General features: G+C 48.2%; 2 protein-coding genes across 2 annotated transcripts; both read left to right on the forward strand.

The window, feature by feature from the left end:
- The first annotated feature begins 890 nt into the window (after nt 1-890).
- Nucleotides 891-9,473, forward strand: LOC309452500 (lon protease homolog, mitochondrial-like). Its single transcript, XM_082077121.1, has 7 exons — nt 891-1,224; nt 2,662-2,750; nt 3,082-3,201; nt 5,411-5,639; nt 6,140-6,201; nt 7,839-8,017; nt 9,042-9,473. Exons 1-6 carry the CDS (start codon nt 946-948, stop codon nt 7,951-7,953), a joined length of 894 nt encoding a protein of 297 aa, XP_081933247.1. The 5' UTR covers nt 891-945; the 3' UTR covers nt 7,954-8,017; nt 9,042-9,473.
- Nucleotides 7,986-27,739, forward strand: LOC309452512 (la-related protein 6-like; the record flags this gene model as incomplete). The annotated part of the gene is given in 6 exon segments (XM_082077132.1): nt 7,986-8,017; nt 25,978-26,075; nt 26,186-26,327; nt 26,579-26,789; nt 27,081-27,213; nt 27,216-27,739. Coding segments are annotated over 6 exon segments (1,140 nt in total).

The following is a 27,739-nucleotide window of genomic DNA, read 5'->3' on the forward strand; positions in this document are numbered from 1 at the left end:
GTCGGACGTCAAGCGAGCGGCAGAAGAGCAGCTTGGCTGAGCAGGGAACTCCTGGCAGAGCTCCAGAGTCGAAGTGCCGGATTCCAAGTGACAAAGTGACCAGTGGGCAGAGCCGAGCAGGACAGAGCGGCCGCTGGATTGCTTGCTGCAGTTGCAGTGTCTAATATTAGCCACAGGTCCTCTACTTTGGGAGCCCTGTCAAGAAGGACAGCGATCCCCGTTTCTGTCTGTAACCCCCCGGAGCAGCGGTGTTTGAGGTCTGGAACATGAATTCTGTCAGGTTGCCCAGGGGACGCTAAACGGCTCTTGGCTGCTTTGGTCTGGACTTAAAATAGGAACGAAGCTCTTCCAGTGTGCGTGTGTGCTGACACTCCCCCTTTCCATATTGATCCCCAGGAATGAGTCCCCCATCAGTCTCCTCTTGTCCAGCTCCAGAGCCCCAGCTCCCTCAGCCTTTCCTCACACGGGAGATGCTCCACTCCCTTCAGCATCTTGGTGGCTGCGCTGGACTCTCTCCAGCAGTTCCCTGTCCTGCTGGAACTGAGGGGCCACAGCTGGACACAAGATTCCAGGTGTGGTCTCCCCAGGGCAGAGCAGAGGGGCAGGAGAACCTCTCTGACCTACTGACCACCCCCTTCTAACCCACCCCAGGTCCCATTGAACTTCTTGGCCCCCTCAGCTCCCGCGCCCATCGCGCGCTCTGCCGGGGCCGGGACGCGAACCCGGGACCTCTGGGTGCGCTCGGACGCGCGTGCCGCCACGCGCCCCTCGTCAGAACCCGCCGTGGCGCTGCCGGCGCCTGCGCGGGTAGTCATGGGGGCGGAAGTGTCGCGGGGCGCGCGCCGGCGGCGTGGCGGCCGCCCGCTGCTTGCGGCTGTGCGGGCGCTGGCGGCCGGCGCTGCTGGGCCCCCGCGGCGCCGCTTCTTGGCGGCCGCTTCCTCCGCGATGCCCCCGGCCCCGCCGGGCCCCGCGCCGCCCGTCCGAGTCGCCTTCAGCACGGGCCCGCCGTGGCGGCAGCGGAGCGCCGGGGGCCTGGCGGGGGGCGACGCGCTGGAGGGCGGCGGCGGCGAGGACGGGAGCGGCGGCAGCGGGGAGGACGGCGGCGGGGCCGGGCCCGTCATGACGGCGCTGACGCCGCTGCTCGTCCCGGAGCATTTCCCCAGCGTGCCGCTCATCGCCGTGACCCGCAACCCCGTGTTCCCGCGATTCATCAGGATCATCGAGGTGAGGGGCCGGGGCTCTGACAGAGACCAGGGGCGCTTTTCTCCTCAGAGCCGCGCTCTGTGTCCTCACAGGTTTATTTCAATCGTAGAGGCTTGTGGGGGTAGCAAGGTGTGCAGCCTTCTGCTTTTTAGTGTTTATCTGGAGCATCTTTGTGATGAGGAGAGACTGAGGGAGCTGGGGCTGTTGAGCTGGAGAAGAGCAGCTGAGAGCGATCTGATCAGTGGATCAGCATCTCAGGGTGGGTGTCAGAGGACGGACCAGACTCTGCTCATGGTGCCCAGCGCCAGGGTGAGGGGCAACGGGCACAGACTGAAACACAGGAGGCTCCATGGGAACATGAGCAGAAACTTGTTTGCTGGGAGGTGCCAGAGCCTGGCCCAGGCTGCCCAGAGCGGGTGTGGAGTCTCCTGCTCTGAGACATTCCAACCCCCTGGGCCCACCTGTGTGATCTGCTCTGTGACCCTGCGTGAGCAGGGGGGGCTGGGGATTCCGTGATTTCTAACTATACATCCTGACCACATTGGAATGGTGGTTTCTTCTGGGGTACGGACTTTGTGTTTCATGGGTGTTGCATCAGAATCACTAACGCTGCATCTAACGGGGAAGGTCAGTGATTCACACAGAAGCTATTTCAGGGTCTGCTGGTTTCTCCGAGTTCTTTTGCTGAAGGTTGAGCAAATGTGTCTTTGGTTCAGCTTCATGGGGTTGTGTCGTAGCACCAAGAACAATATTTGTGAAAACTGCGAGGAGAAAGTACAAATTCAATACAGAGCGATGCTGCTGTGACAGGAGAGGCTGTGAGGGCTGGGGATGGGCATCGCAAAATTTCAGCGTGGTCTTTCCCCTCTACACCCCATATGTATTTTTAAGAGCCATAAATTTGCTCTTTGCTATGTGACTTGAGCTCATAGGCCACAAATACATATTCCTCCTGAAATGCAAGCATTTTGGAACAAGTACTCATATTTTTGCACCTTACTAGTATTTTATCCATCTGATTTTGGAGTAAATGTAACAAGAACGGAATCAATATTTTCCTGTTCACGTAGTGTTATTGATAATAATATCTGCTGTAGTATTTTTCTGCATGTCCAAATCTAATATGTGCACCTTGTAGTGTCCTTATAGATGTGTTGAGGGAAGGGGAAGGTTATATATTACTATGATCTTTAGGCACATTTTCACACAACACTTTTATGTTCAAGTCATTCGTTTCAATGCATAGATCAACAGTGTCTTCTATTAAAATAATTGTTAAATATTCTCTCTCATTCTGCAAATTAATTCTGCCATTTAATACTTTATTTCCTGACGATGTGAAGGCTCTGCAGTGAATAGAGAATTATTACTTTTCTTCTCTCTGTTAATGCCTGTGATGCTGGCAAGCATCGCTTTGCTAGACATTGTGCCAAATGACAACAGCCGTTGTTGTCCTAGGTGAAAAATAAGAAGCTGGTTGAGCTGCTGAGGAGGAAAGTTCGTCTTGCCCAGCCCTATGCTGGTGTTTTTCTGAAAAAGGATGACAAGTAAGTAATTTCTCTTGATCTTTTTGAAAATAAGTTATTTCCATTAATAGGCTGCGTTTATACTAAAAGTTGTGATCTGAAGTTCCCTGCCCTGGATAATGTTACAGAAATGGTGTTTATTATTGCCATTATTATTTGGGAGGGAGATGAACCATCCAGGCAGGTGGGTGATTTGGAAAGGAGCTACGTGGTGGTAACAGTGGGGATAAAGTCGAGTATCTTTACTCCCGTGTCCAGTTTAAAGTTCTGCAACCAGTGATTGTTTCTGTCCTTTTTAATGTTACCTGCTCTCTCAAGATTCTGAATATCTGCTCCTTTTTCCCCTCAATAGCAATGAATCGGACGTGGTAGAGGATCTGAACGAAATCTACCAAATAGGAACTTTTGTGCAGATTCACGAAATGCAGGACCTTGGAGACAAGTTGCGCATGATCGTCATGGGGCACCGAAGGTGATTTCTTACTTGTCCTTCCACTGCGTCTCACCAGACTTCTTTATAAACAGATATATCCCTTTATTGTTTTCACCACGTATATTCATTTTCATACACAACTTGTGTATAACAACCTTTTGCTTTGTTACAACACATATCCTGATAGAGCTCTGGTGCTCCAGCCCCAATATTCTGGGTAATATTACAGATCCAACAGGTTAACCCCAAAAAGGAAGAGCTAGTGCATGTCATTCTTATATAGATTTTAATTTGATACAAGCAAACACTCATTAAGCTGAAGTATAGTGGTTTCTTTGTCAAGTACAGCAAGGTTCAGAAATGATGAAAAACTTTCTCTGGAACTAATTCAAGCCGGTATTTTTGCTTCAAGAAAAAGAAATGTGATCCAGAACTATAATGATGTCTTGTCTTTATAATCTTGTCCAAGAACCAAACTGAAGAAAATAGGATTATTGTTGGGAATGTAGGTGTAGCTGTATCGTGCCAAGTATTTTGAGCTAAGACAATATAAAATCGTGGTTTTAAATGTGTCAAGTAATGAATTTCCATTTGAAGGGAAAACAAAAGGACAGAAACATGGTGGGGAGACATTGAGGGTGGGTTTTGCTTTGAAGTGCATTATCAAAGCGCAGTTTTGATTGGATTTTGGAAATTGGCAACTGTTGGTTTTGGTTTCCTTGGAATAGAAATAGTTCCCTGGACCTTGGAAGGGTGGGGGATTCATCTGTATTGATTTGAGACACAGAGCGCTGGTCAGTCACTGGAACCACACGGGACATCGGATGGGAGGAACGTGCTGTATTTACAGGGAAAAAGATAGCAAAGGAAACTCTTTGATTGGCAGCCAAATTAACAAAATGTGGTGTCCTGCAAGTGTGGGTCCTCTCATTTCTAAATCCTTCCTTTTTCTCTCCCCGAACACCTTCTAGACACCTTCTGTAGTTAATCCAGAGCTATTTCCATGCTGCAACCCCACCCTCCAGAAAATGGCTTTGAACTCTATTGACAAGAGTAGTCAAAATTAGTCAAAAGTTGCCAGTGGCAGAGAGTTGGAGTAGCTGGGGAGCTGTTTGTTTTTAAAGATCACATGGAAAATAAGACCTACACCCTGCGCATAATGCAGTGATCGCGTGAGCGGGGAGTCTGCTGCACCACAAGGGTTTTTTGACTCCATATTCACGGCCTAGTAAGACAGATTGGTCAAAGGCTGTTGCGGTTCCTGAGCGTTTGTGTAGCGCTGGTCTCTGGTGGGGAAAGTTTAAGGCAGTGGAGAGGGCAAGACTTTGATCCCGGTCTGGAGAACTGTAGGTCATGCTCTGTACTGCAAACATCTGACATGGGGTTGGATGCACAGCAGGAAAAACTCAGAAAAGCTTAAAAACAGTAACAGGGAAACTGATTTTTTTGGAGGGTGCTCATGCCATGTCCCTTTTAGGGACTAATACTTGATTAATTGGTGTGGAATATACTGTGGGTTTCATCTCTTCCAAAATCATGATCTAGGAAATCTGTGTAACAAACCAAAATTTCAAATCTCTATGTATGGAATGACTTCAAAATCTGTTCTACACATGGTATATAATATTTAGTATTACAGTGGATAGTGCAGCAGATGTGACTTAAAGCCATTATATCCAGAATTACAGTGCAAGAGCGAACTTGCTTTTCTGGAGAGACAAGAAGAGGGAATGAATCCACATCAGAGTTGTTGGTTCATGCAGCTCCTGAGCTATTAACAATGATGCCTGATTAATTGTTCTGTTCATGTGCTGCAGCATGTGGCTGAGAATTCAGACAGTCTGATGTTATTTAGATTCTTTTAATCCTTAGAAGTCTGGTTTTGTAGTTCTGCAACTGGTTAAACTAATAGAGTTTACGATAAAGGTGCTGTCAACCACCCTCGCCCTCTCATTAACCCACTAATTTAGTGGTTAAATTTGTTTGTATGACAACTTACTTACTGTAAATTTATTTAGTAAGTCCTGTCAGTATCTGGCACTCATTTATTATGTTTTATTCAATCAAGCTTTATTTTGACAAAACAAACCAAAAGCTAAATCTTGTTGAAACACGTACAATCAGTTACCTTTGTCAAAATTGGAAATTTTAGCTTACTCAGAATATAATTTAGACTTTCCTTTTTATGCTGAAGAGCTGAAATCACATGTAACAGAATTGGTTGTAGCTGGTTTCTTTTGGCTTTCAGGATCCGTATAAAGAAGCAGCTGGAAGTTGAGCCTGAGGAGCCCGAGAACAAGCAGAAGGTTCGAAGGAAACAGAAACGCTCCAAGAAAGAGGCTGAGGAGGAGCCTGGAGCAAAGGACCAAGCTGTGGAAGTGGTGCTGGATCCTGTCGCTGCGGCCGCGCAGGAGGTTCTCATGGTGGAAGTCGAGAACGTGGTTCATGAAGATTTTCAGATCACAGAAGAGGTTAAAGTGAGTGAATTAATCATGCAAACCTGGACGTGTCCTGTAGAGTTGCTTGAAATATCAGGCTCTAATTTCAGGGCTCAGAATCATCAGTTCATGCTTCTCACAGCCACTGCATGAGGGGATTAGATGAAAAGAATTACTTTTCATTGCCACAGCTCAATTTGCTTCAAAACGTTGCTGAATGACGAGGCTGGGCTGTGCTGTGTAATATCCTCCATCAAACTGGGTGACTTGAGTGGTCAACCTGATCCTATCTTCTGGCCAAAACCCAGTTGTTTTGTGTGTGCAGGACCCCAGCCTGTTCCCCTTCTTGCCTTTCCTTGTCTCCAGAGCAATAACCGCCCCACCGCGCGGTACCGATCCCACACACCATCACAGCGGGGACCAGGGGCTGCATTGCTGTGCTCCCGTGCCAGACACGTCGTGGAATGTCATATTTGTACTGAGGCCTTATTTGTCCTTTTCCAGTCTTTTCCTTGATTAAATCTTTGGTTTGTTTATAGGCTCTTACTGCAGAAATTGTCAAAACAATCCGGGACATCATTGCCTTGAACCCCTTGTACAGGTACGTATCCCACGTGTTCTCACAGATATTTCTATGCCACTTGTCTTTTGTCATAAGGAAGAAGAGAGATTTGCTGGATTGTCAGCTGGAATTTTGGTTTGGGATGCAAACTTTGTCATCCCGGGTTGGAAACAGAGGGGGAGTTTTGAAAAGCTGATGTGTAACTCTGATCTGAGGTAGGATGATAAGTCCTATGGCAGGTGATGTGGGTCTAGGTGAATAAATACTATTACTTATCACTGCAATGAGTATCACAGTTTGATCGTTGTAATATGAGCGCAGTATAGGTCTCTGCATTCTGGCACACAAAAATGTTCTGTAACTGTTAAGAGAGCATTTAATATATTTGGTTCTGTTTATCACACAGAATCCCAGAATGTCAGGGGTTGGAAGGGACCTGGTGAAGTGTTGAGCGTAGCCAGGCTTCGATTTGGCCGTTCCCTTCCCCAAACTGCGGTCAGGCAGGTTCTCCCGCTGCTCCCATGTGCTGTGCGAAGCAGAGATTTGTGTTACCTCAGGGGCAACACTGATGGTACTTAGGCCACCTCAGTAATTGTGCACAGAAGCCCTATTTATAACAGAACAATGTCATTTTATATAACAAATAGTAAATTCTGAGACATCTTGGGGTTTTGCTTTTATTAAATTGCCTTGTTCCCGAAAAAGAGAAAGGTTTTGAAGTATCTTTGAAGCCAAAGGGGCTCCTTTCCCTAGCAGTGCCCAAGACTTGTGAGTAAACCCCACTATGTGATTTATGATTTTGAATGATTGATGGTAAGCCTGTTGTTGCACACTTGCAAGCAGAAATCCCCTTTTGAGTACCAGTCTCTTATGTTAATGCCCATTAGGCAACAGATTGAGTTGCCTCGTATGGGTCTGGGGCTTTGATTATTGATGTGATTAATTCCACGCAGCGAAGATTCCGCAGTTGTAGCAATGCAAGCGAGGTGGATGATTTTGGGGTACTGAGAAATACCTGTGCAGGTTTGAGCCTTAATTAATCAGTTCTATCGTCCATGTATTGCTGCAGCATTCAGTGCTGTAGGTGGAAGAGATCAAGGCTCATCTTTGCTCAATAACCAGCTTGTTACAGGCGAACCACGTCTCTGTGCCCGCATGCATAGTGATTTCTCCACTGTAAGCGCACGAGCAGTTGAGGTTTCAGTTCTGAGCTCCCATCTTTTGATTTCTCAAGTGCTGAGGGTTATTTGAGGTTTACCCAGTGCAGGAGTGTGAAAAGATATGAGTTTAATTTAGCAAAGAGGAACTGATGCGGTGGGAGATGCTCACAGGTAGCTGGGTGAACCAGGGAAGCCGGGAGAAGAACTGGAAGTCTGTCTGCCCGCTTCAGAACAGTGGAGAGAGGCAGACGGGCAGACGGGCAGACGGACAGACAGACAGACAGACAGACAGACTGCTTCTCCCGGTGACATGAGTACAGAGCACAAAACCCAGTGTGTAAATAACCAGAGCGAAAAGAGCTGCACCAGCATCCTTACCCTCGCCCTCCCCAGCTCCTCCGAGGACCAGATCTGTGTACGGTGCCCATTTTGTCATCGTTGCTCCCCTGGTAACGGGGCCGTTTGGTGTTGCTGCAGTTCCCTCTGTTCACCGCGGGCGCTTCCTCCGTTCCGCAGGAGTTCATCGCGGTCAGCCAGCTGCGGGGATCCACCCAGGGCAAGATCCTGTGTTTCTATGGCCCCCCCGGGGTTGGCAAAACCAGCATTGCATGCTCCATCGCCAGAGCCTTAAACAGAGAGTATTTCCGCTTCAGCGTTGGAGGGATGACCGACGTAGCAGAAATAAAAGGACACAGGTCAGTGTAAACTGAGCGGTTTCTCTGTCCAGCAGTTTTTACGGATGTTCTCAAAATAGGAGCCTCACTGAAGTTGGACAACGTGTTTGATTTTCGTGTGTGTTCTGCCAACCCTTGCGGCCGGGAGCTGGGATGCAGGAGGTGGAAAGGACAGCACAGGGCGGAGTTTGGAACATACCGGCTTCGTGTCTCTGAGTGCAGTCGCCCCCTGTTTCTAGGGTTTGCTATGGGGAGATCACTGAAAAGCTGTGAGCCCCCCCAAGAGCATCGCACTGATGCCAAATGCGAATGGTTTCTAATAATCAGGAAGCGCTGCCTGAGGAAAAGCTGGGAAGAGGGATATTCCTGGGGAGAACACAAGACATGGATACAAAAATCAGTATATCCAGCCCTGCCACAAGTTTATTTCCCTTCCAGAAACACCTGAAAATAAAACTAACAGTGTTTTCAAACTAGTAAAAGTAACTGTTCTGGAGCGCGAGGTGAACCTGTGAGGTTCTGCCCTATATGATACAGAACCAGAGAGAAGTGTTTTATTAATACACACTTTTCGGAGTGTTCTTTTGGCGTTCACACCTTTTACCCTCTTCTTCGCTGCTCCATGTACCTGGATGCCAGTTCCCTCTAGCAGAAAAATCGTTTTGCTGGCCGCAGTTTGTTCCTTCGGTATCTTTTGATTTACACTCATCTTCCTTTTTTGTCCCTACCACGTGAGGGAATGAAACGTTCCCTTTGCTAATGTTTCTTTACCCAAGAAACAAGAAGTCACTACTCAAACATCTCTGTTCTCGGCCTTAACTCTTTGCTTCACATTTAAATGTGGCCAACATTCATGTCTGATTACTAGAAACAGACTTGATGGGTCTTAGTGCTTAGTGTGGTGATGGAGATGCTTTTGATGGGTGTAGAAGCAATGTAGACTTATTTACCAGTGGGATAAAGATGTTCCATCAGCTGCATGTTGTGGTGTGCGATGTGTTTGCGCTTTACAATGGTTCCCTAAACAGAGTCTCTGCTAACACAGGAGGACGTATGTCGGAGCAATACCAGGAAAGATCATCCAGTGCCTGAGGAAAACCAAGACAGAGAATCCACTTATTCTGATCGATGAGGTGATGCACCTGCTCTTTCTTCTAGTTTTTGCTCTTAAAAACATTCTTGACCCCAAAGGGAAAGGTGGAGTAGTAACTCTCCTAAAAATCCCAGGTTTTATATGTTTAAATGAGGCTGGGCTCTCAGTCTTTGGGTGGCAGTGGTACCTTAAACACTTTGTTTTCCTATAACAGACTTCAACTTTAATATTTCAGTTGTGCTGTTCTCGTTGAATTGCAGCTGTTTGGATCGTGAGGATCCTCATGGACATTTAGAGGCTTCAGTAGCTCTCCTGTTCCCTACCTACACATGGGTACATCATTGTGACAAAACCACTATTGCCCACGTGATTATTAGAGTCGCTCTCTCAGCAGATCTAAAGCAAGACTATAAGGAATGAGATGTCTACAGTCAATGTTTTATCTGATTTGGGAATAAATGGGACAGGGCTACCAGCCTGCTGCTGCGTGGAGAAGCGAATAAGGACAGGATTTAATAGCAGGTGTTGAGAACAGACCAAAGGTCTCTCTGGCCCCTGTGTGCCCTGTCTGGGGAAGAGCAACAGCAGGTGTCTTGGAATTATAGAATGGTTTGTGTTGAAGGGACCTTCCCAGCTCCCCCAGTGCCCCCCCTGCCATGAGCAGGGACATCTTCACCAGCTCAGGTTGCTCAGAGCCCCGTGCAGCCTGGCCTGGGATGTCTCCAGGGATGGTTCATCCACCCCCTCTCTGGGAATGGTGTGGGGGGCCGAGAAACTGCGTGGTGTAAACAATGAATATCTTGATGTGAAAGGTAATGAACCCCACAGGTCAGGGCACTTAAGTGCTGTTGGTGAGGAGCCTTGCCTTGGCCACTGTAGCAAACTGCGTGATGTCCATCTAGTCAATGCTGCTCTTTAGGGGGAAGAAGCAGTGGAGAGCAGCCCTGTTGTGCCCTCTTCTGAGGACGTGAATAATGCTGATAGAGACAACAACCTGGCAGAAGGGGTCAAGGACAGCAAAAAGAGCTTTTTCAAATACATAGCAGATAAAACTAACACCAGAGGCGATGTAGGCCCACTGATGAATGGGGTGGGTGCCCTGGTGACAGAAGATACAGAGAAGGCAGAATTACTGAATGCCTTCTTTGTCTCTGTCTACTCTGCCGGAGGCTGTCCTGGGGAGCCCTGTACCCCTGAGACCCCGGATGAAGCCAGGTCAATGGAGGAGTTTGCTTTAGTTGATGAGGACTGGGTTAGGGAGCAATTAAATAGTCTGGACATCCATAAATCCATGGTTCCAGATGGGATGCATCCGCGGGTGCTGAGGGAGCTGGCTGAAGTCATTGCTGGACCACTCTCCATCATCTTTGCCAAGTCTTGGGAAACGGGAGAGGTGCCCGAGGATTGGAGGAAAGCAAATGTCACTCCAGTCTTCAAAAAGGGCAAGAAGGAGGACCCAGGTAACTATAGACCGGTCAGCCTCACCTCTGTCCCTGGGAAAGTAATGGAATGGCTTGTCCTTGGTGCCATCTCAAGGCATATCAAGGTTAAGAGGGTTATTAGGAGCAGTCAGCATGGCTTTACTAAGGGTAAGTCATGCTTGACCAACCTCATAGCCTTTTATGAGAATGTAATAAGGTGGATGGATGATGGCAGAGCGGTGGATGTGGTCTACCTTGACTTCAGCAAAGCGTTTGACACGGTCTCCCATAGCATCCTAGTTGCTAAGTTGAGGAAGTGTGGTCTGGACAATAGAGTAGTGAGGTGGGTTGCAAACTGGCTTAAGGAGAGAAGCCAGAGAGTTGGAGGCCAGTATCTAGTGCAGTGCCTCGGTGGTCAGTACTGGGGCCAATATTATTCAATATATTCATTAACGATTTAGACGAGGGAATAGAGTGTACTATCAGCAAGTTTGCTGATGACACCAAGCTGGGAGGAGTGGCTGACACTGGAAGCTGTGCTGCCATCCAGAGACCTGGACAGGCTGGAGAGTTGGGCGGGGAAAAACCTGATGAAATTTAACAAGGGAAAGTGTAGAGTTCTGCATGTGGGCAGGAACAACCCCAGGTTCCAGTATAGGTTGGGGAATGACCTATTAGAAAGCAATGTAGGGGAAAGGGACCAATGGCATCCTGGGGTGTATTAGAAGGGGGGTGGTTAGTAGATCGAGAGAGGTTCTCTTTCCCCTCTACTCCGCCCTGGTGAGACCCCATCTGGAGTGTTGTGTCCAGTTCTGGGCCCCTCAGTTCCAGAAGGGCAGGGAACTGCTGGAGAGAGTCCAGTGTAGGGCAACAAAGATGACTAAGGGACTGGAGCACCTCCCTTATGAAGAAAGGCTGAGGGAGCTGGGTCTCTTTAGTTTGGAGAAGAGGAGGCTAAGGTGGGACCTTATTAATGTCTATAAGCATATAAAAGGTGAGTGCCATGAGGGTGGAGCCAGGCTCTTCTCAGTGGCAAACAATGATAGGAGAAGGGGTAATGGGATCAAGCTGGAACACAAGAGGTTCCACTTAAATTTGAGAAGAAACTTCTTCTCAGTGAGGGTCATGGAGCACTGGAACAGGCTGCCCAGGGAGGTTGTGGAGTCTCCTTCTCTGCAGACATTCAAAACCCACCTGGACATGTTCTTGAGTGACCTCATCTGAGACGTTCCTGCTCTGACAGGGGGATTGGACTAGATGATCTTCCGAGGTCCCTTCCAATCCCAAACATACTGTGATACTGTGATTGGCTCCACGCCACAACGGTATATGTGGAACGCTTGCAAGTGTTCTCATCCAAACACTGTCTTTATTGTATTTTGGGTTTTATAATGTCTCAGAGTACAGTGGAATAAATCATTCTGTCCTTGACATTCATCTTCTCTTTTTATTGAAGTACTTAGACCTCTTTGTAAATGATGTGGCCCAAGAATCGTGTGTTTAGTAGTAGATCTACTGAAGGGAGGGTTACGTGACCCACGTTGCTCTCCTTAGCGTGACTTTGCAAGTCATATAATCATAGTACCAGAACATTTCTTGAGCAATTTCTCAGCCCCCTGCTGCTTTTCCTCTGGGTGGTCCTGCTGACATGCAGAGTATTCAAAGTTAACTCATCCTTAATCTCACCTGGTGGGACGGGACAAACACACCAGGATCAGACCCCTCCATTCCTTTGCCCAGCTGTGCTGAACTTCACGAGGGCTCGAGGCAGGTTCCTCCCCACTCTTGCTGGGTGGTGACTCTGTTCCAGGCTGCTGTAGTCACCCTTGCAAACCTGGTCTGTTGCAAACACTCTTTCCCAAAAGGTTTCTGGAAGGATGCAGCCTTTTTGGCCCAAGCAGGAGGAGGAAACAATTCCTGCTGCTTCTGTTTGAATGTGAGCAAACCCCAATGGTGACAGTAGAAGCTGCTGCTCAGCCTTCCAATGGGCACCTCGCCCTGCGTGGGGGACTCAGAACTTGGCAGATTTGCACGATGCTCCTCTCTGGGAGCTCACAGCACTGCAAACCCTCTGCTGTACAGCCCGATGTTGCGACAGAATTTTACTGCTTCAGATTTCTGCAAATTCAGCTCACTAAGTACCATGAAGCAAAGAGGAGGGGCTCAAGAGCAGGGGCTCAAGGCTTGGCCATTGTCCTTCATCAGACAAACCAAGGGCTTTCTCAGCATCAGAGCTGCTGCACTTTGCCTTTGCCTGATGCAATCGCTGCCTCCAATTATCTGCTCTAACGAGTCCCTGGGGAGGCTTTGTCAGGAACAGCCCTCAGTGGGGCCCATTAATGCTTCAAGGTACTTTGGAGTTTGCTTCTGACTTGGACTTCTTGAGCAGACTCTTCAGTCTGTGCTTGGTGTCTGAGGTTCATGGACTCAGCACCAAATACGCCATGGGGCTCATTAAAACACAGAAAGCCCTAAGGAGCGATGTTTCTTTCCCTAATTTCCTTCAAATCTTCAGACTTGTAGAACTAACGGGAGAGGTTTCAATGGGACATTTGCTGATGAAGATTTCAAAGACGATTTCATAAAGAAGGTTTTTTCTTTCCAAGGTATTTTCTGTCATTTTTCAGTGTATGGAAGAAGTGACAGCAGCATTCTACACTGGACATTGATCCCGAGGGTCTCCTGAAGACATCTGGACAGGCAGGAGAAGGGTCCCTTGAGGCTGGACACTGTATGGACAACCTGGCTCCTCACCCCCACCCCCAGTCTGCCGGTTCCCTCATTGGCCACCAGAGATGGCATCACTTTTCCTCCATCAGACTTCTCCACCGAGCTCTGCAAGAGATGCTGCAGCTCCTGTGCACCAGCTCCACCTGCTCTCCTGTGTGAACACTGCACAGTTTCATAAAGAGCAAAACACTTTCCTCCGCTGTGTGTGTAAGCTGGATCTGATGAGATCCACCATCCACAAGGGACATGCACACAAGAACTGGTTTAGACAGAGAGATAGGACAGGATAGAAATAAAGAGCACACCCGATACAGCATCCTAGATACAGCATCTCAGATACAGCATCCTAGATACGGCATCCCAGATACGGCATCACAGGTACAGCATCCCAGATTCAGCAGCCTAGATACAGCATCCTAGATAAAGCATCCTAGATACATTACCCAGATACACCATTGCAGATACAGCATCCTATATACAGCATCCCAGATACAGCATCGCAGACAGAGCATACTAGATACAGTATACTAGATACAATTTGTCAGATACAGCATCCCAGATACAGTATCCTAGATACAGCATCCCAGATAAAATATACCAGATACAGCTTCCTAGATACAGAATCCCAGATACAGCATCCCATATAAAACATCCAAGATACAGCATCTTAGATACAGTATCCCGGATACATCATCCTAGATAGAGCATCCCAGATACAGCATTCCGGATACAGTATCCCATATACAGCATCCAAGATACAATATCCCAGATAGAGCATCCCAGATAAAGAATCCCACACACAGCATCCTAGATAGAGTATCGTAGATAGACCATTCCAGAAACACCACCCTAGATACACCATCCCTGATACAGCATCCTAGATATATCATGCTAGATACAGCATCCCAGATATAGCATCCAAGATACATCATCCAAGATACAGCATCCCAGATACATCATCCTAGATATAGCATCCAAGATACAGCATCCTAGATACATCATCCCAGATACAGCATCCCAGATACAGCATCCTAGACACAGCATCCTAGGTACAGCATCCCTAATACGGCATCCCAGATCCAGCATCCTAAATACAGCAACCTAGATACATCATCCCAGATAGAGCATCCCAGATACAGCATCTCAGGTACAGTAGCCCAAATACAGCATCCCGGATAGAGCACCCAAATACAGCATTCAAGATACAGCATACCAGATACAGTATTCCAGATCCAGCACCCATTTACAGCAATCAGGACACAGCATACCAGATACAGTATCCCAGATACAGCATCCTAGATAGAGCATCCCAGTTACAGTATTCCACATACAGCATCCCGAATTCAGCATCCTAGATACAGCACCCAAGATAAAGCATCCCAGATACAGCATCCTAAATACAGCATCCTAGATACATCATCCCAGATAGAGCATCCCAGATACAGCATCTCAGATACAGCAGCCCAAATACAGCATCCCAGAGAGAGCACCCAGATACAGCATTCAAGATACCGCATACCAGATACAGTATCCAAGATACAGCATCGCAGATACAGTATCCAAGATAGAGCATCCTAGATACAGCATCCCAGATAAAATATACCAGATACAGCTTCCTAGATACAGAATCCCAGATACAGTATCGCAGATACAGCATCCCAGATAAAACATCCAAGATACAGCATCTTAGATATAGTATCCCGGATACATCATTCTAGATAGAGCATCCCAGATACAGCATTCCAGATACAGTATCCCATATACAGCATCCAAGATACAATATCCCAGATAGAGCATCCCAGATAAAGAATCCCATACAGAGCATCCTAGATAGAGTATCGTAGATAGACCATTCCAGAAACACCACCCTAGATACACCATCCCTGATACAGCATCCTAGATATATCATGCTAGATACAGCATCCCAGATACAGCATCCAAGATACATCATCCAAGATACAGCCTCCCAGATACATCATCCTAGATATAGCATCCAAGATACAGCATCCTAGATACAGCATCCCAGATACAGCATCCCAGATACATCATCCTAGACACAGCATCCTAGATACATCATCCCAGATACAGCATCCCAGATACAGCATCTCAGATACAGCAGCCCAGATACAGCATCCCGGATAGAGCACCCAGATACAGCATTCAAGATACACCATACCAGATACAGTATCCCAGATACAGCATCCCAGATAGAGCATCCCAGATACAGTATCCCAGATACAGAATCCCAGATACAGTATCCTAGATACAGCATCCTAGATACAGTATGCTATATACAGTATACCATATACAACATCCCAGATACGGCATTCTAGTTACAGCATCCCACATAGAACATCCTAGATACAGCATCCTAGATACAGTATCCAGATACAGCATCCTAGGTACAGCAACCCATATAGAGTATCCAAGATACAGCATCCTATATACAGCATCCCAAATACAGCATCATAGATACAGTATGCCACATACAGCATCCTAGATACAGCAGCCCAGATACAGCATCCCAGATAGAGCACCCCGATAGAGCATTCAAGATACAGCATACCAGATACAGTGTCCCAGATACAGCATACTTGATAGAGCATCCCAGATACAGTATCCCCGATACAGTATCCTAGATACAGCATCCCAGATACAGCATCGCAGATAAAGTATCCCAGATACGCTATCCCAGATACAGTATCCAAGATACAGCATCCCAGATACAGCATCCCAGATACAGCATCCCAGATACAGCATTCCAGATACAGTATCCCAGATACAGTATCCCAGATACAGTCCCAGATACAGCATCCCAGATACAGCTGGGATGCTGTAACTAGTATGCTGTATGTGGGATGGTGTATCTGGGATGCTGTATCTGGAATACTGTATCTGGGATTCTGTATCTAGGATGCTTATTCTCGGATCCAGTATCTTGGATGCTGTATCTAAAATGCTGTATCTGAGATGCTGCTTCTAGGATGCTGTATCTGGGATACTGTATCTAGAATGCGGTATCTGGGACACTGTATCTGAGATACTGTATCTAGGATACTGTATCGGGGATACTGTATCGGGGATACTGTATCTGGGATGCTCTATCAAGTATGCTGTCTCTTGTATACTGTATTTAGTATTCTTTATCTGCCATGCTGTATCTGTGTGCTCTATCTAGGATGCTGCATCTAGGATGCAGTATCTAGGATGCTGTATCTGGGATGCTGTATCTAGGAGGCTGTACTGGGGATGCTGTACGTGGAGTGCTGTATCTGGAATTCAGTATCTAGCATGATGTATCTGGGATGCTGTATCAAGGATGCTGTATGTGGGATGCTGTATCTCCAATTCTATATCCGGGATGCTGTATCTGGGATACTGTATCCCAGATACAGAATCCTAGGTACAGCATCCCAGGTAGAGTATCCAAGATACAGCATCCCAGATGCAGCATTGCAGATACAGCATCATAGATACAGTATCCCACATACAGCATACTAGATACAGCATCCCAGATACAGCATCCTGGATACAGCATGCCAGATTCAGCATCCTAGACACATCAACCAAGATACAGCATCCAAAATACACCATCCAGATACAGTATCCCGGATAAAGCATCCTAGATACATCATCCTAGATACAGCACCCTATATACAACATCCTAGATACAGCATGCCAAATAGAGCATCCCATATACAGGACCCAGATACAGCATCCCAGATTCAGCATCCTAGATACAGCATCCCAAATACAGCATCCTAGATACAGCATCCCACATACAGCATCCCAGATATAGCATCCTAGATAAAGTATCCTAGATACAGTATCCCAGATACAATATCCCAGATACAGCATCCTAGATACAGCATCTCAGATACAGTATCCCAGATTCCATATCCCAGATACAACATCCTAGATACAGTATCCTAGATAGAGCATCCTAGTTACAGCATCCTAGATCTCATATCCGAGATACAACATCCTATATACAGTATACTTGATACAGCATTCTAGTTACAGCATCCCAGATTCAGCATACTAGATACAGCAGGCAAGATAAAGCATCCCAGCTAGAGCATCCTGGCTACAGCATCCTAGATACATCACCCTAGATACAGCATCCCAGATACAGTGTCCTAGGTACAGCATCCCTGACAAAGCATCCTAGATACATCATTCAAGATACAGCATCCCAGATACAGCATCCCAGATATAGCATCCTAGATGCAGCATCCCAGATAGAGCATCCCAGATACAGCATCCTAGATGCGGTATACCAGATACAGTATCCCAGATAGAGCATCCCGGATACAGCATCCCAGATACAGTATCCCAGATTCCATATCCCAGATACAACATCCTAAATACACTACCCTAGATACAGCATCCTAGTTACTGCATCACAGATTCAACATACTAGATACAGCAGCCAAGATAAAGCATCCCAGATACAGCATCCCAGATACAGCACCCCAGATACAGTATCCTTGATACAGTATACGAGATAGAGCATCCCAGTTACAGCCTCCTAGATACATCATCCTAGATACGGCATCCCAGATAGAGTATCTTAGATACATGATCCCAGACACAGCATCCCAGATACAGCATCCAAGATACAGCATCCCAGATAGAGCATCCTAGATGCAGCATCCCAGATACAGTATCTCAGATACAGCATCCCGGATACAGCATTTCAGATACAGCATCCCAGATACAGCATCCTTGATACAGCATTCCAGATACAGCACCCCACGTACAGCATCCCCGGTACAGCCTCCTAGATACAGCATCCCAGATTCAGCATCTTAGATACAGCATCCCAGATACAGCATCCTAGATACTGCATCCTAGATGCAGCATCCTAGATAAAGCACACAGATACAGCATGGCAGATAAAGAATACTAAATACAGTATCCCAGATACAGCATCCCAGACAGAGCATGCTACATACCGTATCCTAGATACAGTATCTCAGATACAGCGTCCCAGATACCGCATTCGAGATACAGTATCGCGGATACAGCATCCTAGAAACAGCATACTAGATACAGCATCCCGGATACAGCATCCCAGATACAGCATGCACGATACTAGATCCCAAAATAAGCATCCTAGATACAGAATCCCAGATACAGTATCCCAGATACAGCATCCCAGATACAGCATCCCACATACAGCATACTAGTTACAGCATCCCAGATTCAGCATACTAGATACAGCATCCCAGACTTAGCATACTATATACAGCATCCAAGATACAACATCCCAGATACAGTATCCTAGATACAGCATCCCAGATACGGCATCCCAGGTTCAGCATCCTCGATACAGCATCCCAGATACATCACCCTAGATACAACATCCTAGATACAGTATCGTAGCTACAGTATCCTAGATACAGCACCCAGATATAGCAACCCAGATAAAGCATACAAAATACAGCATCCAAGATACAGCATCCTAGACAGAGCATCCTAGATACAGCATCCCAGATAAGGTATACCAGATAGAGCATCCTACATACAGCATCCTACATACAGCATCTAAGATATAGCATGCCAGATAGAGCATACTAGATACAGCATACCAGATACAGCATCCTACATACAGCATCCTAGATACAGTATCTCAGATACAGCGTCCCAGATACCACATTCGAGATACAGTATCGCGGATACAGCATCCTAGAAACAGCATACTAGATACAGCATCCCAGCTACAGCATCCCAGATAGAGCATCCTAGATACAGTATCCCAGATAGAGCATCCCAGATACAGCATTCCAGACACAGCATCCTAGATACAGCATCCTAGATACATCATCCCAGATACAGTATCCCAGATACAGCATCCTAGATACAGCATCCCAGATATACCATTCCAGATTCAGAATACTAGATAGACCATCCAAGATACAGCATCCCAGACACAGCATCCTAGATACTGCATTCCATGATACAGTATCCCAGACACAGCATCCTAGACACAGCATCCCAGATACAGCATCCTAGATACAGTATCCTAGATACAGCATCCCTGATAGAGCATCCCAGATACAGCATCCCAGATACAGCATCCTACATACAGTATCCTAGACACGGCATCCGTGATACAGATTCGTACATACAGCATTTTAGATATAGCATCCCATATACAACAACCTAGATACAGGATCCCAGTTACAGTATCCTGAATACAGCATCCCAGATACATCATGCTAGAAACTGCATCCCAGAGAAGGCATCCCAAATACAGTATCCCAGATAGAGCATCCCAAATACAGCATCCCAGATACAGCATAATAGATACAGCATCCTAGATACAGCATCCCAGATACAGCATCCTAGATACAGCATGCCAGGTGCAGTATCCCAAATAGAGCATCCCAGATATAGCATCACAGATACAGAATCCTAGATACAGCATCCTAGATACAGTATCCCAGATACATCATCCCAGATACAGCATCCTTGATACAGCATCCCAGATATACCATTCCAGATTCAGAATACTAGATAGACCATCCGAGATACAGCATCCTAGTTAAAGCATCCTAGTTAAAGCATCCTAGTTAAAGCATCCTAGTTAAAGCATCCTAGATACATTATCCTACATACTGCATCCCACATACAGCATCCTAGATACAGCATCCCAGATACAGCATCAAATACACAGCTTCCCAGATACAGAATCCCAGACAGAGCATCGTAGATACAGTATCCTAGAATCAGTATCCCAGATGCAGGACCCTAGATACAGCATTCCAGATACAGCATCCCAGATACAGCATCGCAGATACTTCATCCCAGTTACGGCATCCCAGGTACAGCATCCCAGATACAGCAGCGTAGATACAGTATCTCAGTTACAGCATCTCAGATACAGTATCCTACATACAGCATCCCAGATACAGCATCCCAGACAGAGCATACTAGATACAGTATCCTTGATACAGTTTCTCAGATAAAGCATCCCAGATACAGTATCGTACATACAGCATACGAGATACAGTATCACAGATACAATATACCAGATACAGCTTCCTAGATACAGAATCCCAGATACAGTATCCCAGATACAGCATCCCAGATAAAACATCCAAGATAGAGCATCTTAGATACAGTATCCTGGATACAGCATCCCAGACACAGCATCCCATATACAGCATCCTAGATAAAGTATCCCAGATATAGCATCCCAGATAAAGAATCCCACACACAGCATCCTAGATAGAGCATCCTAGATAGAGCATTCCAGAAAAACCACCCTAGATACACCATCCCTGATAGAGCATCTTAGATATATCATCCTAGATACAGCAACCCAGATACATCATCCTTGATATACAATCCAAGATACAGCATCCTAGATACAGCATCCCTAAGACAGCATCCCAGATACAGCATCGCAGATACAGCATACCAGATACAGCATCCCAGATACAGCACCCAGATACAGCATTCAGGACACAGCATACCAGATACAGCATCCCAGATACAGCATCCGATTTACAGCATCCCAGATACAGCATCTTAGATACAGTATGCTAGATACAGTATCCCAGATACAGCATCTCAGATATAGCATACCAGATAGAGAATCCCAGATACAGCATCCCATATACAGTATCCAAGATACAGCATTCCAGATACAGCATTCCAGATACAATATCCCAGATACAGTATCCCAGATACAGTCCCAGATACAGCATCCCAGATACAGCTGGGATGCTGTAACTAGTATGCTGTATGTGGGATGGTGTATCTGGGATGCTGTATCTGGGATACTGTATCTGGGATTCTGTATCTAGGATGCTTATTCTCGGATCCAGTATCTTGGATGCTGTATCTAAAATGCTGCATCTGGGATGCTGTATCTGAGATGCTGCTTCTAGGATGCTGTATCTGGGATACTGTATCTAGAATGCGGTATCTGGGACGCTGTATCTGAGATACTGTATCGGGGTTACTGTATCTGGGATACTGTATCTGGGATGCTCTATCAAGTATGCTGTCTCTTGTATACTGTATTTAGTATTCTTTATCTGCTATGCTGTATCTGTGTGCTCTATCTAGGATGCTGCATCTAGGATGCAGTATCTAGGATGCTGTATCTGGGATGCTGTATCTAGGAGGCTGTACCGGGGATGCTGTACGTGGAGTGCTGTATCTGGAATTCAGTATCTAGCATGATGTATCTGGGATGCTGTATCAAGGATGCTGTATGTGGGATGCTGTATCTCCAATGCCATATCCGGGATGCTGTATCTGGGATACTGTATCCCAGATACAGAATCCTAGGTACAGCATCCCAGGTAGAGTATCCAAGATACAGCATCCCAGATGCAGCATTGCAGATACAGCATCATAGATACAGTATCCCACATACAGCATACTAGATACAGCATCCCAGATACAGCATCCTGGATACAGCATGCCAGATTCAGCATCCTAGACACATCAACCAAGATACAGCATCCAAAATACAGCATCCTAGATACAGCATCCCAGATTCAGCATACTAGAAACAGCATTCAAGATACAGCATCCCAGATACAGCATCCTACATACAGTATGCCAGATACAGCACCCCAGATACAGCATCCTTGATACAGCATCCCAGATACAGCATCCTAGTTACAGGATCCTAGATACAGCATCCCAGATATACTATCCCAGATACAGCATCCCCGATACAGCATCCTAGATACAGCATCCCACATTCAGCATACTAGATACAGCATCCAAGATACAGCAGACCAGACACAGCATCCTAGATACAGTATCCAAGATACAGCATCCCAGACACAGCATCTTAGATACAGCATCCAAGATACAGCATCCCAGATACAGCATCGTAGATACAGCATCCCAGATACTATATCTCAGATACAGCATCCTAGATACAGCATCCCGGATACAGATCCTAGATACAGCATCCCACATACAGCATCCAAGATATAGCATCCCAGACACAGCATCCTACATACAGTATCCCAGATACAGCACCCCAGATACAGCATCCTTGATACAGCATCCCAGATACAGCATCCTAGTTACAGGCTCCTAGATACAGCATCCCAGATATACTATCCTAGATACAGCATCCCTGATACAGCATCCTTGATACAGCATCCTAGATACAGCATCCCACATTCAGCATATTAGATAGAGCCTCCAAGATACAGCATCCCAGATACAGCATCCTAGATACAGTATCCAAGATACAGCATCCCAGACACAGCATCCTAGATACAGCATCCAAGATACAGCATCCCAGATACAGCATCCAAGATACAGCATCCCAGATACAGCATCCTAGGTGCAGCATCCCAGAGACAGTATCCCAATACATCATCAAAGTATCACAGTATCACTGTATCACCGTATGTTTCGGATTGGAACGGACCTCAAAAGATCATCTAGTCCAATCCCCCTGCTGGAGCAGGAACGCCCAGGTGAGGTCGCACAGGAACATCTCCAGGTGGGTTTTGAATGTCTGCAGAGAAGGAGACTCCACAACCTCCCTGGGCAGCCTGGTCCAGTGCTCCATCACCCTCACTGAGAAGAAGTTTCTTCTCAAATTTAAGTGCAACCTCTTGTGTTCCAGCTTGATTCCCTTACCCCTTGTCCTATCATTGTTTGCCACCGAGAAGAGCCTGGCTCCATCCTCGTGGCACTCACCCTTTATATATTTATAAACATTAATAAGGTCCCCCCTCAGTCTCCTCTTCTCCAAACTAAAGAGACCCAGCTCCCTCAGCCTTTCTTCATAAGGGAGGTGCTCCACTCCCTTAATCATCATTGTTGCCCTATGCTGGACCCTCTCCAGCAGTTCCCTGTCCTTCTGGAACTGAGGGGCCCAGAACTGGACACAATATTCCAGATGGGGTCTCACCAGGGCGGAGTAGAGGGGAAGGAGGACCTCTCTTGCTCTACTAACCACCCCCCTTCTAATACACCCCAGGATGCCATTGGCCTTCCTGGCCACAAGGGCCCAGTGCTGGCTCATGGTCATCCTGCTGTCCACCGGGACCCCCAGGTCCCTTTCCCCTACACTGCTCTCTAATATGTAATTTCCCAACCTATACTGGAACCTGGGGTTGTTCCTGCCCACATGCAGGACTCTACGCTTGCCCTTGTTAAATTTCATCAGGTTTTTCCCCGCCCAAGTCTCCAGCCTGTCCAGGTCTCTGGATGGCAGCACAGCTTCCAGTGTCAGCCACTCCTCCCAGCTTGGTGTCATCAGCAAACTTGCTGATAGTACACTCTATTCCCTCGTCTAAATCATTAATGAATATATTGAATAATATTGGCCCCAGTACTGACCCCTGAGGCACTCCACTAGATACTGGCCTCCAACTCTCTGGCTTCTCTCCTTAAGCCAGTTTGCAACCCACCTCACTACTCTATTGTCTAGACCACACCTCCTCAACTTAGCTGTGAGGATGCTGTGGGAGACCGTGTCAAACGCTTTGCTGAAGTCAAGGTAGACCACATCCACCGCTCTGCCATCGTCCATCCACCTTGTTACATTCTCATAAAAGGCTATGAGGTTGGGCAAGCATGACTTACCCTTGGTAAAGCCATGCTGACTGCTCCTAATAACCCTCTTAACCTTGATATGCCTTGAGATGGCACCAAGGATAAGCTGTTCCATTACTTTCCCAGGGACAGAGGTGAGGCTGACCGGTCTATAGTTACCCGGGTCCTCCTTCTTGCCCTTTTTGAAGACTGGAGTGACATTTGCTTTCCTCCAATCCTCGGGCACCTCTCCCGTTTCCCAAGACTTGGCAAAGATGATGGAGAGCGGTCCAGCAATGACTTCAGCCAGCTCCCTCAGCACCCGTGGGTGCATCCCATCTGGACCCATGGTTTTATGGATGTCCAGACTAGTTAGTTGCTCCCTAACGCAGTCCTCATCGACTAAAGCAAACTCCTCCATTGACCTGGCTTCATCCGGGGTCTCAGGGGTACAGGGCTCCCCAGGACAGCCTCCGGCAGAGTAGACAGAGACAAAGAAGGCATTCAGTAATTCTGCCTTCTGTGTACCTTCTGCCACCAGGGCACCCACCCCATTCATCAGTGGGCCTACATTGCCTCTGGTATTAGTTTTATCTGCTATGTATTTGAAAACGTTCTTTTTGCTGTCCTTGACCCCTCTCGCCAGCTGTAATTCTAAGGAGGCCAATTTCTTCCCCAAAGGGCTGTGGGGCATTGGAACAGGCTGCCCAGGGCAGTGCTGGAGTCACCATCCCTGCAGTGTTGGACAGACGGACATGAGGTTCTCAGGACATGGGGCAGTGCCAGGACTGGGTTATGGTTGGACTCGATGATCTTGAGTGTCTCGTCCAACCAAAATGATTCTGTGATTCTGTTCTACAGTTCTCTTGTTGCCTGCTTGAGCTTTTTCACCCCCTGCTATAATCAGGTCACACCAGGGTTGGACACGAGGAGCTGTGAAACCTGCGTTTCGGTGCTGGACGATTGTTGGTGATGAGTACAGCGCTTGGGTCGCCAGAGCTGTCCCTTCCGCAGCACTCAAGCAGTTTGGAGGAATCCAGTCCTCAAGAACTCGCTGGGAAAGGCCAAGCCAGGAAAAAGGAAAGGTTGATTGCAGGAAAGGATGAAATATATATGCAGGGAGCACTAAGTCAGAAAAGGCTTCCCACGGATGCGCGAGCGAGACGCCCTGGAGCTGTGCAGCACTGTGCGAGGAGGACCCCCAATCCAATGCACCCAATTCCTGGCTAAACCTGAATAGCAATAAACATCTATCAAATGCTCAGGCCTGTACCGGGATTGTTGTGGTCCCATTTCTTCTTCAATCACTAAAAGTTTCGGGCGGATGCTGCGGCACTGGGGGGAGGTGCAGGGTCTGGTCTGATTGAAGCGGTTTTGGCCGGGGATCCGGTGTGTGCAGGGAGGTGGATTCACTGCAAAACGGCAGCTGGTTTGGGGGGCGAGACCAGAATCCACGGAGTAGGAGATGGGGCTGCAAGAAGCATCTTGTAATGATGCTTCCAGACTGATTGTGGAGGATGGGAGCAGGACACAGGGACGTGACCAGCGACGGCTCCTTCCTGCTGGGAGCCCTCGGGACGGGGAAGGTGTAGCCTCAGCCTCTCCCTCTGCATCCTTTTTCGCTCTCCCTCTGCATTGTGCCAGTCGTGCAGGGGTGGCTGGACCAGCCTGAGCCTCTTCCTTCAGATCCCAAGTCTCAGGGCCCAAACAAGGGGGTTATTTCCCCCTGGGGGGCTCAGCAGCACCTCCTGACCCTGAGCAAGAGGTGGTGGGTGAACCATCCCTGGAGACATCCCAGGCCAGGCTGGACGGGGCTCTGAGCAAGCTGAGCTGGTGAAGATGTCCCTGCTCATGGCAGGGGGGGCACTGGGGAGCTGGGAAGGTCTCAACCCAAATCATTCTATGATTTTCCGCTTCACAGCAGCAGTTCACGGCCGTGCCAGTACCACTGCTGTGCCGGGTGCCAGTAGCTCTGTCTCTGCCCCTCCACCTGCTCTGGGGTCAGCGCAGGCCGGCCCAGCTGCTCCTGGTCTCAGCTGGGGCTGTTTAAGCCCTGACAGGTCTCACCTGGAGCCTGGTGGGTCCATAAGCACCCACCTGGGTCTTTGTGGGCAGCTCCCCTTATAAACCAGCAGCCTGCTTGTCCTGAGGGCTTTTTCTTTCTTTCTTTCTTTGTTTTTGCCCTTCTTTTTCACTTTGTCTTTCAGGAACCTCATTTGGAGGTGGGGAGGGTTGGGCTTTGCTACTTATGGGTCTCTAGGATGTAGTATCAGGATTTTCTACCCTTCCCAGCACTGCCAAGCAGGTAAGGACACAGCAATGAGCTGCCTCTTCTTCCCCATGGCTGGGCTAGGCTGGGGGGTTCTGCAGTCAGGAGGTGTCCCAGCCCTGTCCTCCTCCTGTTTGCTGTCCCAGATGAAGGACGATGTCGTCACGTAGCTCTGGAGTGGGCTCTGATAGCGCAAAGAAACTCTGTCCTGGCACTGAACGTCCGTGCGTCCCGGAGCCGCTCGCTCGCCCTGCTCAGCCACGAGGGATTCGGCAAGGGCTTCAGCGGGTACGTGGCTCTTGGGATGTGCACGGGGTCTCACCTCGTGTTTGTCCCCAAGGGAACGTGTCTCTTCTCTGGGATGGGTTTAGATTCACGGTCTCAGCACCGGGAGCCTCGCAGGGCGCAGGCTGCTGTTCCCCTGTGTTCAGGGCAGGGCTGGGGTCCCTGGTGTCCTTACTGCCCTCATGGCAGAGACTGGGCAGTGCTGACATCCCAAAGGCCACCAGCGCACACCTGTGTCCCCGCTGCTCTGCCAGGAGCTTCTGCAACATGAGTGATGCCTTGGGGGCTGATCTGTTGGACCGCAGCTGCTCTATCCCTGACCCACAGCTGGTCTGGAGGATCTTGTCCCAGGTGGAGTTCTACCTTTCCGATGAGAACCTGGCCAAGGATGCTTTCCTGCTGAAACACATCCAGAAGAACAAGATGGGCTTTGTGAGCATCAAACTGCTGACGTCCTTCAAGAAGGTAGGTGCCCCCTGGTGCTGGCCAGCGGGGCTGGGAAGTGGCCTTCATGTGGAGGGTGTCCGTGTGTCCTCTGGCTGCTTCTGCTGGGGTGTATGGGGAGGTCCAGGTTACCATTTCCAGAGCTCATTGGGAACGTTCTCCTGCAAACCCCAAAGATGCTCATGTGGCATGGGGACGTTGCTTTGCTGTGGTTTCAGGTTGATGGGGTCGCAGCCTGCCCGGACGGCAGGCTTAGGGTGGTCCCTGCCTGAGACGCTCATGGGGACGTGGTGACCCCCGTCTCTTCCACAGGTGAAATACCTGACGCGCGACTGGCGGCTCACGCTCTACGCCCTGCGGTTCTCGGAGCTGCTGGAAGTGAACGAAGAGGGCACCAAAGTGCGGCGGCGTGTCCCCATCCCCGAGTCCCTGCTCAGCATCCCCCCAGCAAACTGCTGCTGGCCTGGGAGCTGCTGCCCCGCGAGCAGGACGCGCTGTTGCCGCTGCAGAAGAACTTCCTGGAGACCATCACGAGGATGTTCAGCCCCTTTGGCGCCATCGCCTCCATCCGCATCCTGCGCCCGGGCCGCAAGCTGCCCTCGGCTGTGCGCAAATACGCGTCGCGCTTCCCCGAGCTGCTGAGCCGCTGCTGCGCGCTGGTGGAGTACGAGAGCCTGGAGAGCGCCCGCAGAGCCCTGGAGGAGCTCGGCCACCCGGGCGGCCAGAGCATCAGGGTGGTCCAGCTCAGCGGGAAGGGCTCCAAGAAGAAACCGGAGGCGGTGGAGGAGCTGGTGCATCATCTGCATTTGAAAGCGCAGGCGACAGCCGGGAAGTTCCCCTATGGCCTCGGGGGCTCCCTGCTCGGCAGCGCTCGGGAGCTGAACGGTGCCTTGGCATTGCCGTCACTCCTCCTGAACAAGGAGCCCTCGGAACCCACCTGGCCCAGCAGGGACTTCAGTCCCAGTGACTGA

The sequence above is a fragment of the Streptopelia decaocto genome, assembly GCF_964273445.1.
Source record: "Streptopelia decaocto genome assembly, contig: HAP1_SCAFFOLD_92, whole genome shotgun sequence".
NCBI lineage: Eukaryota > Metazoa > Chordata > Aves > Columbiformes > Columbidae > Streptopelia > Streptopelia decaocto.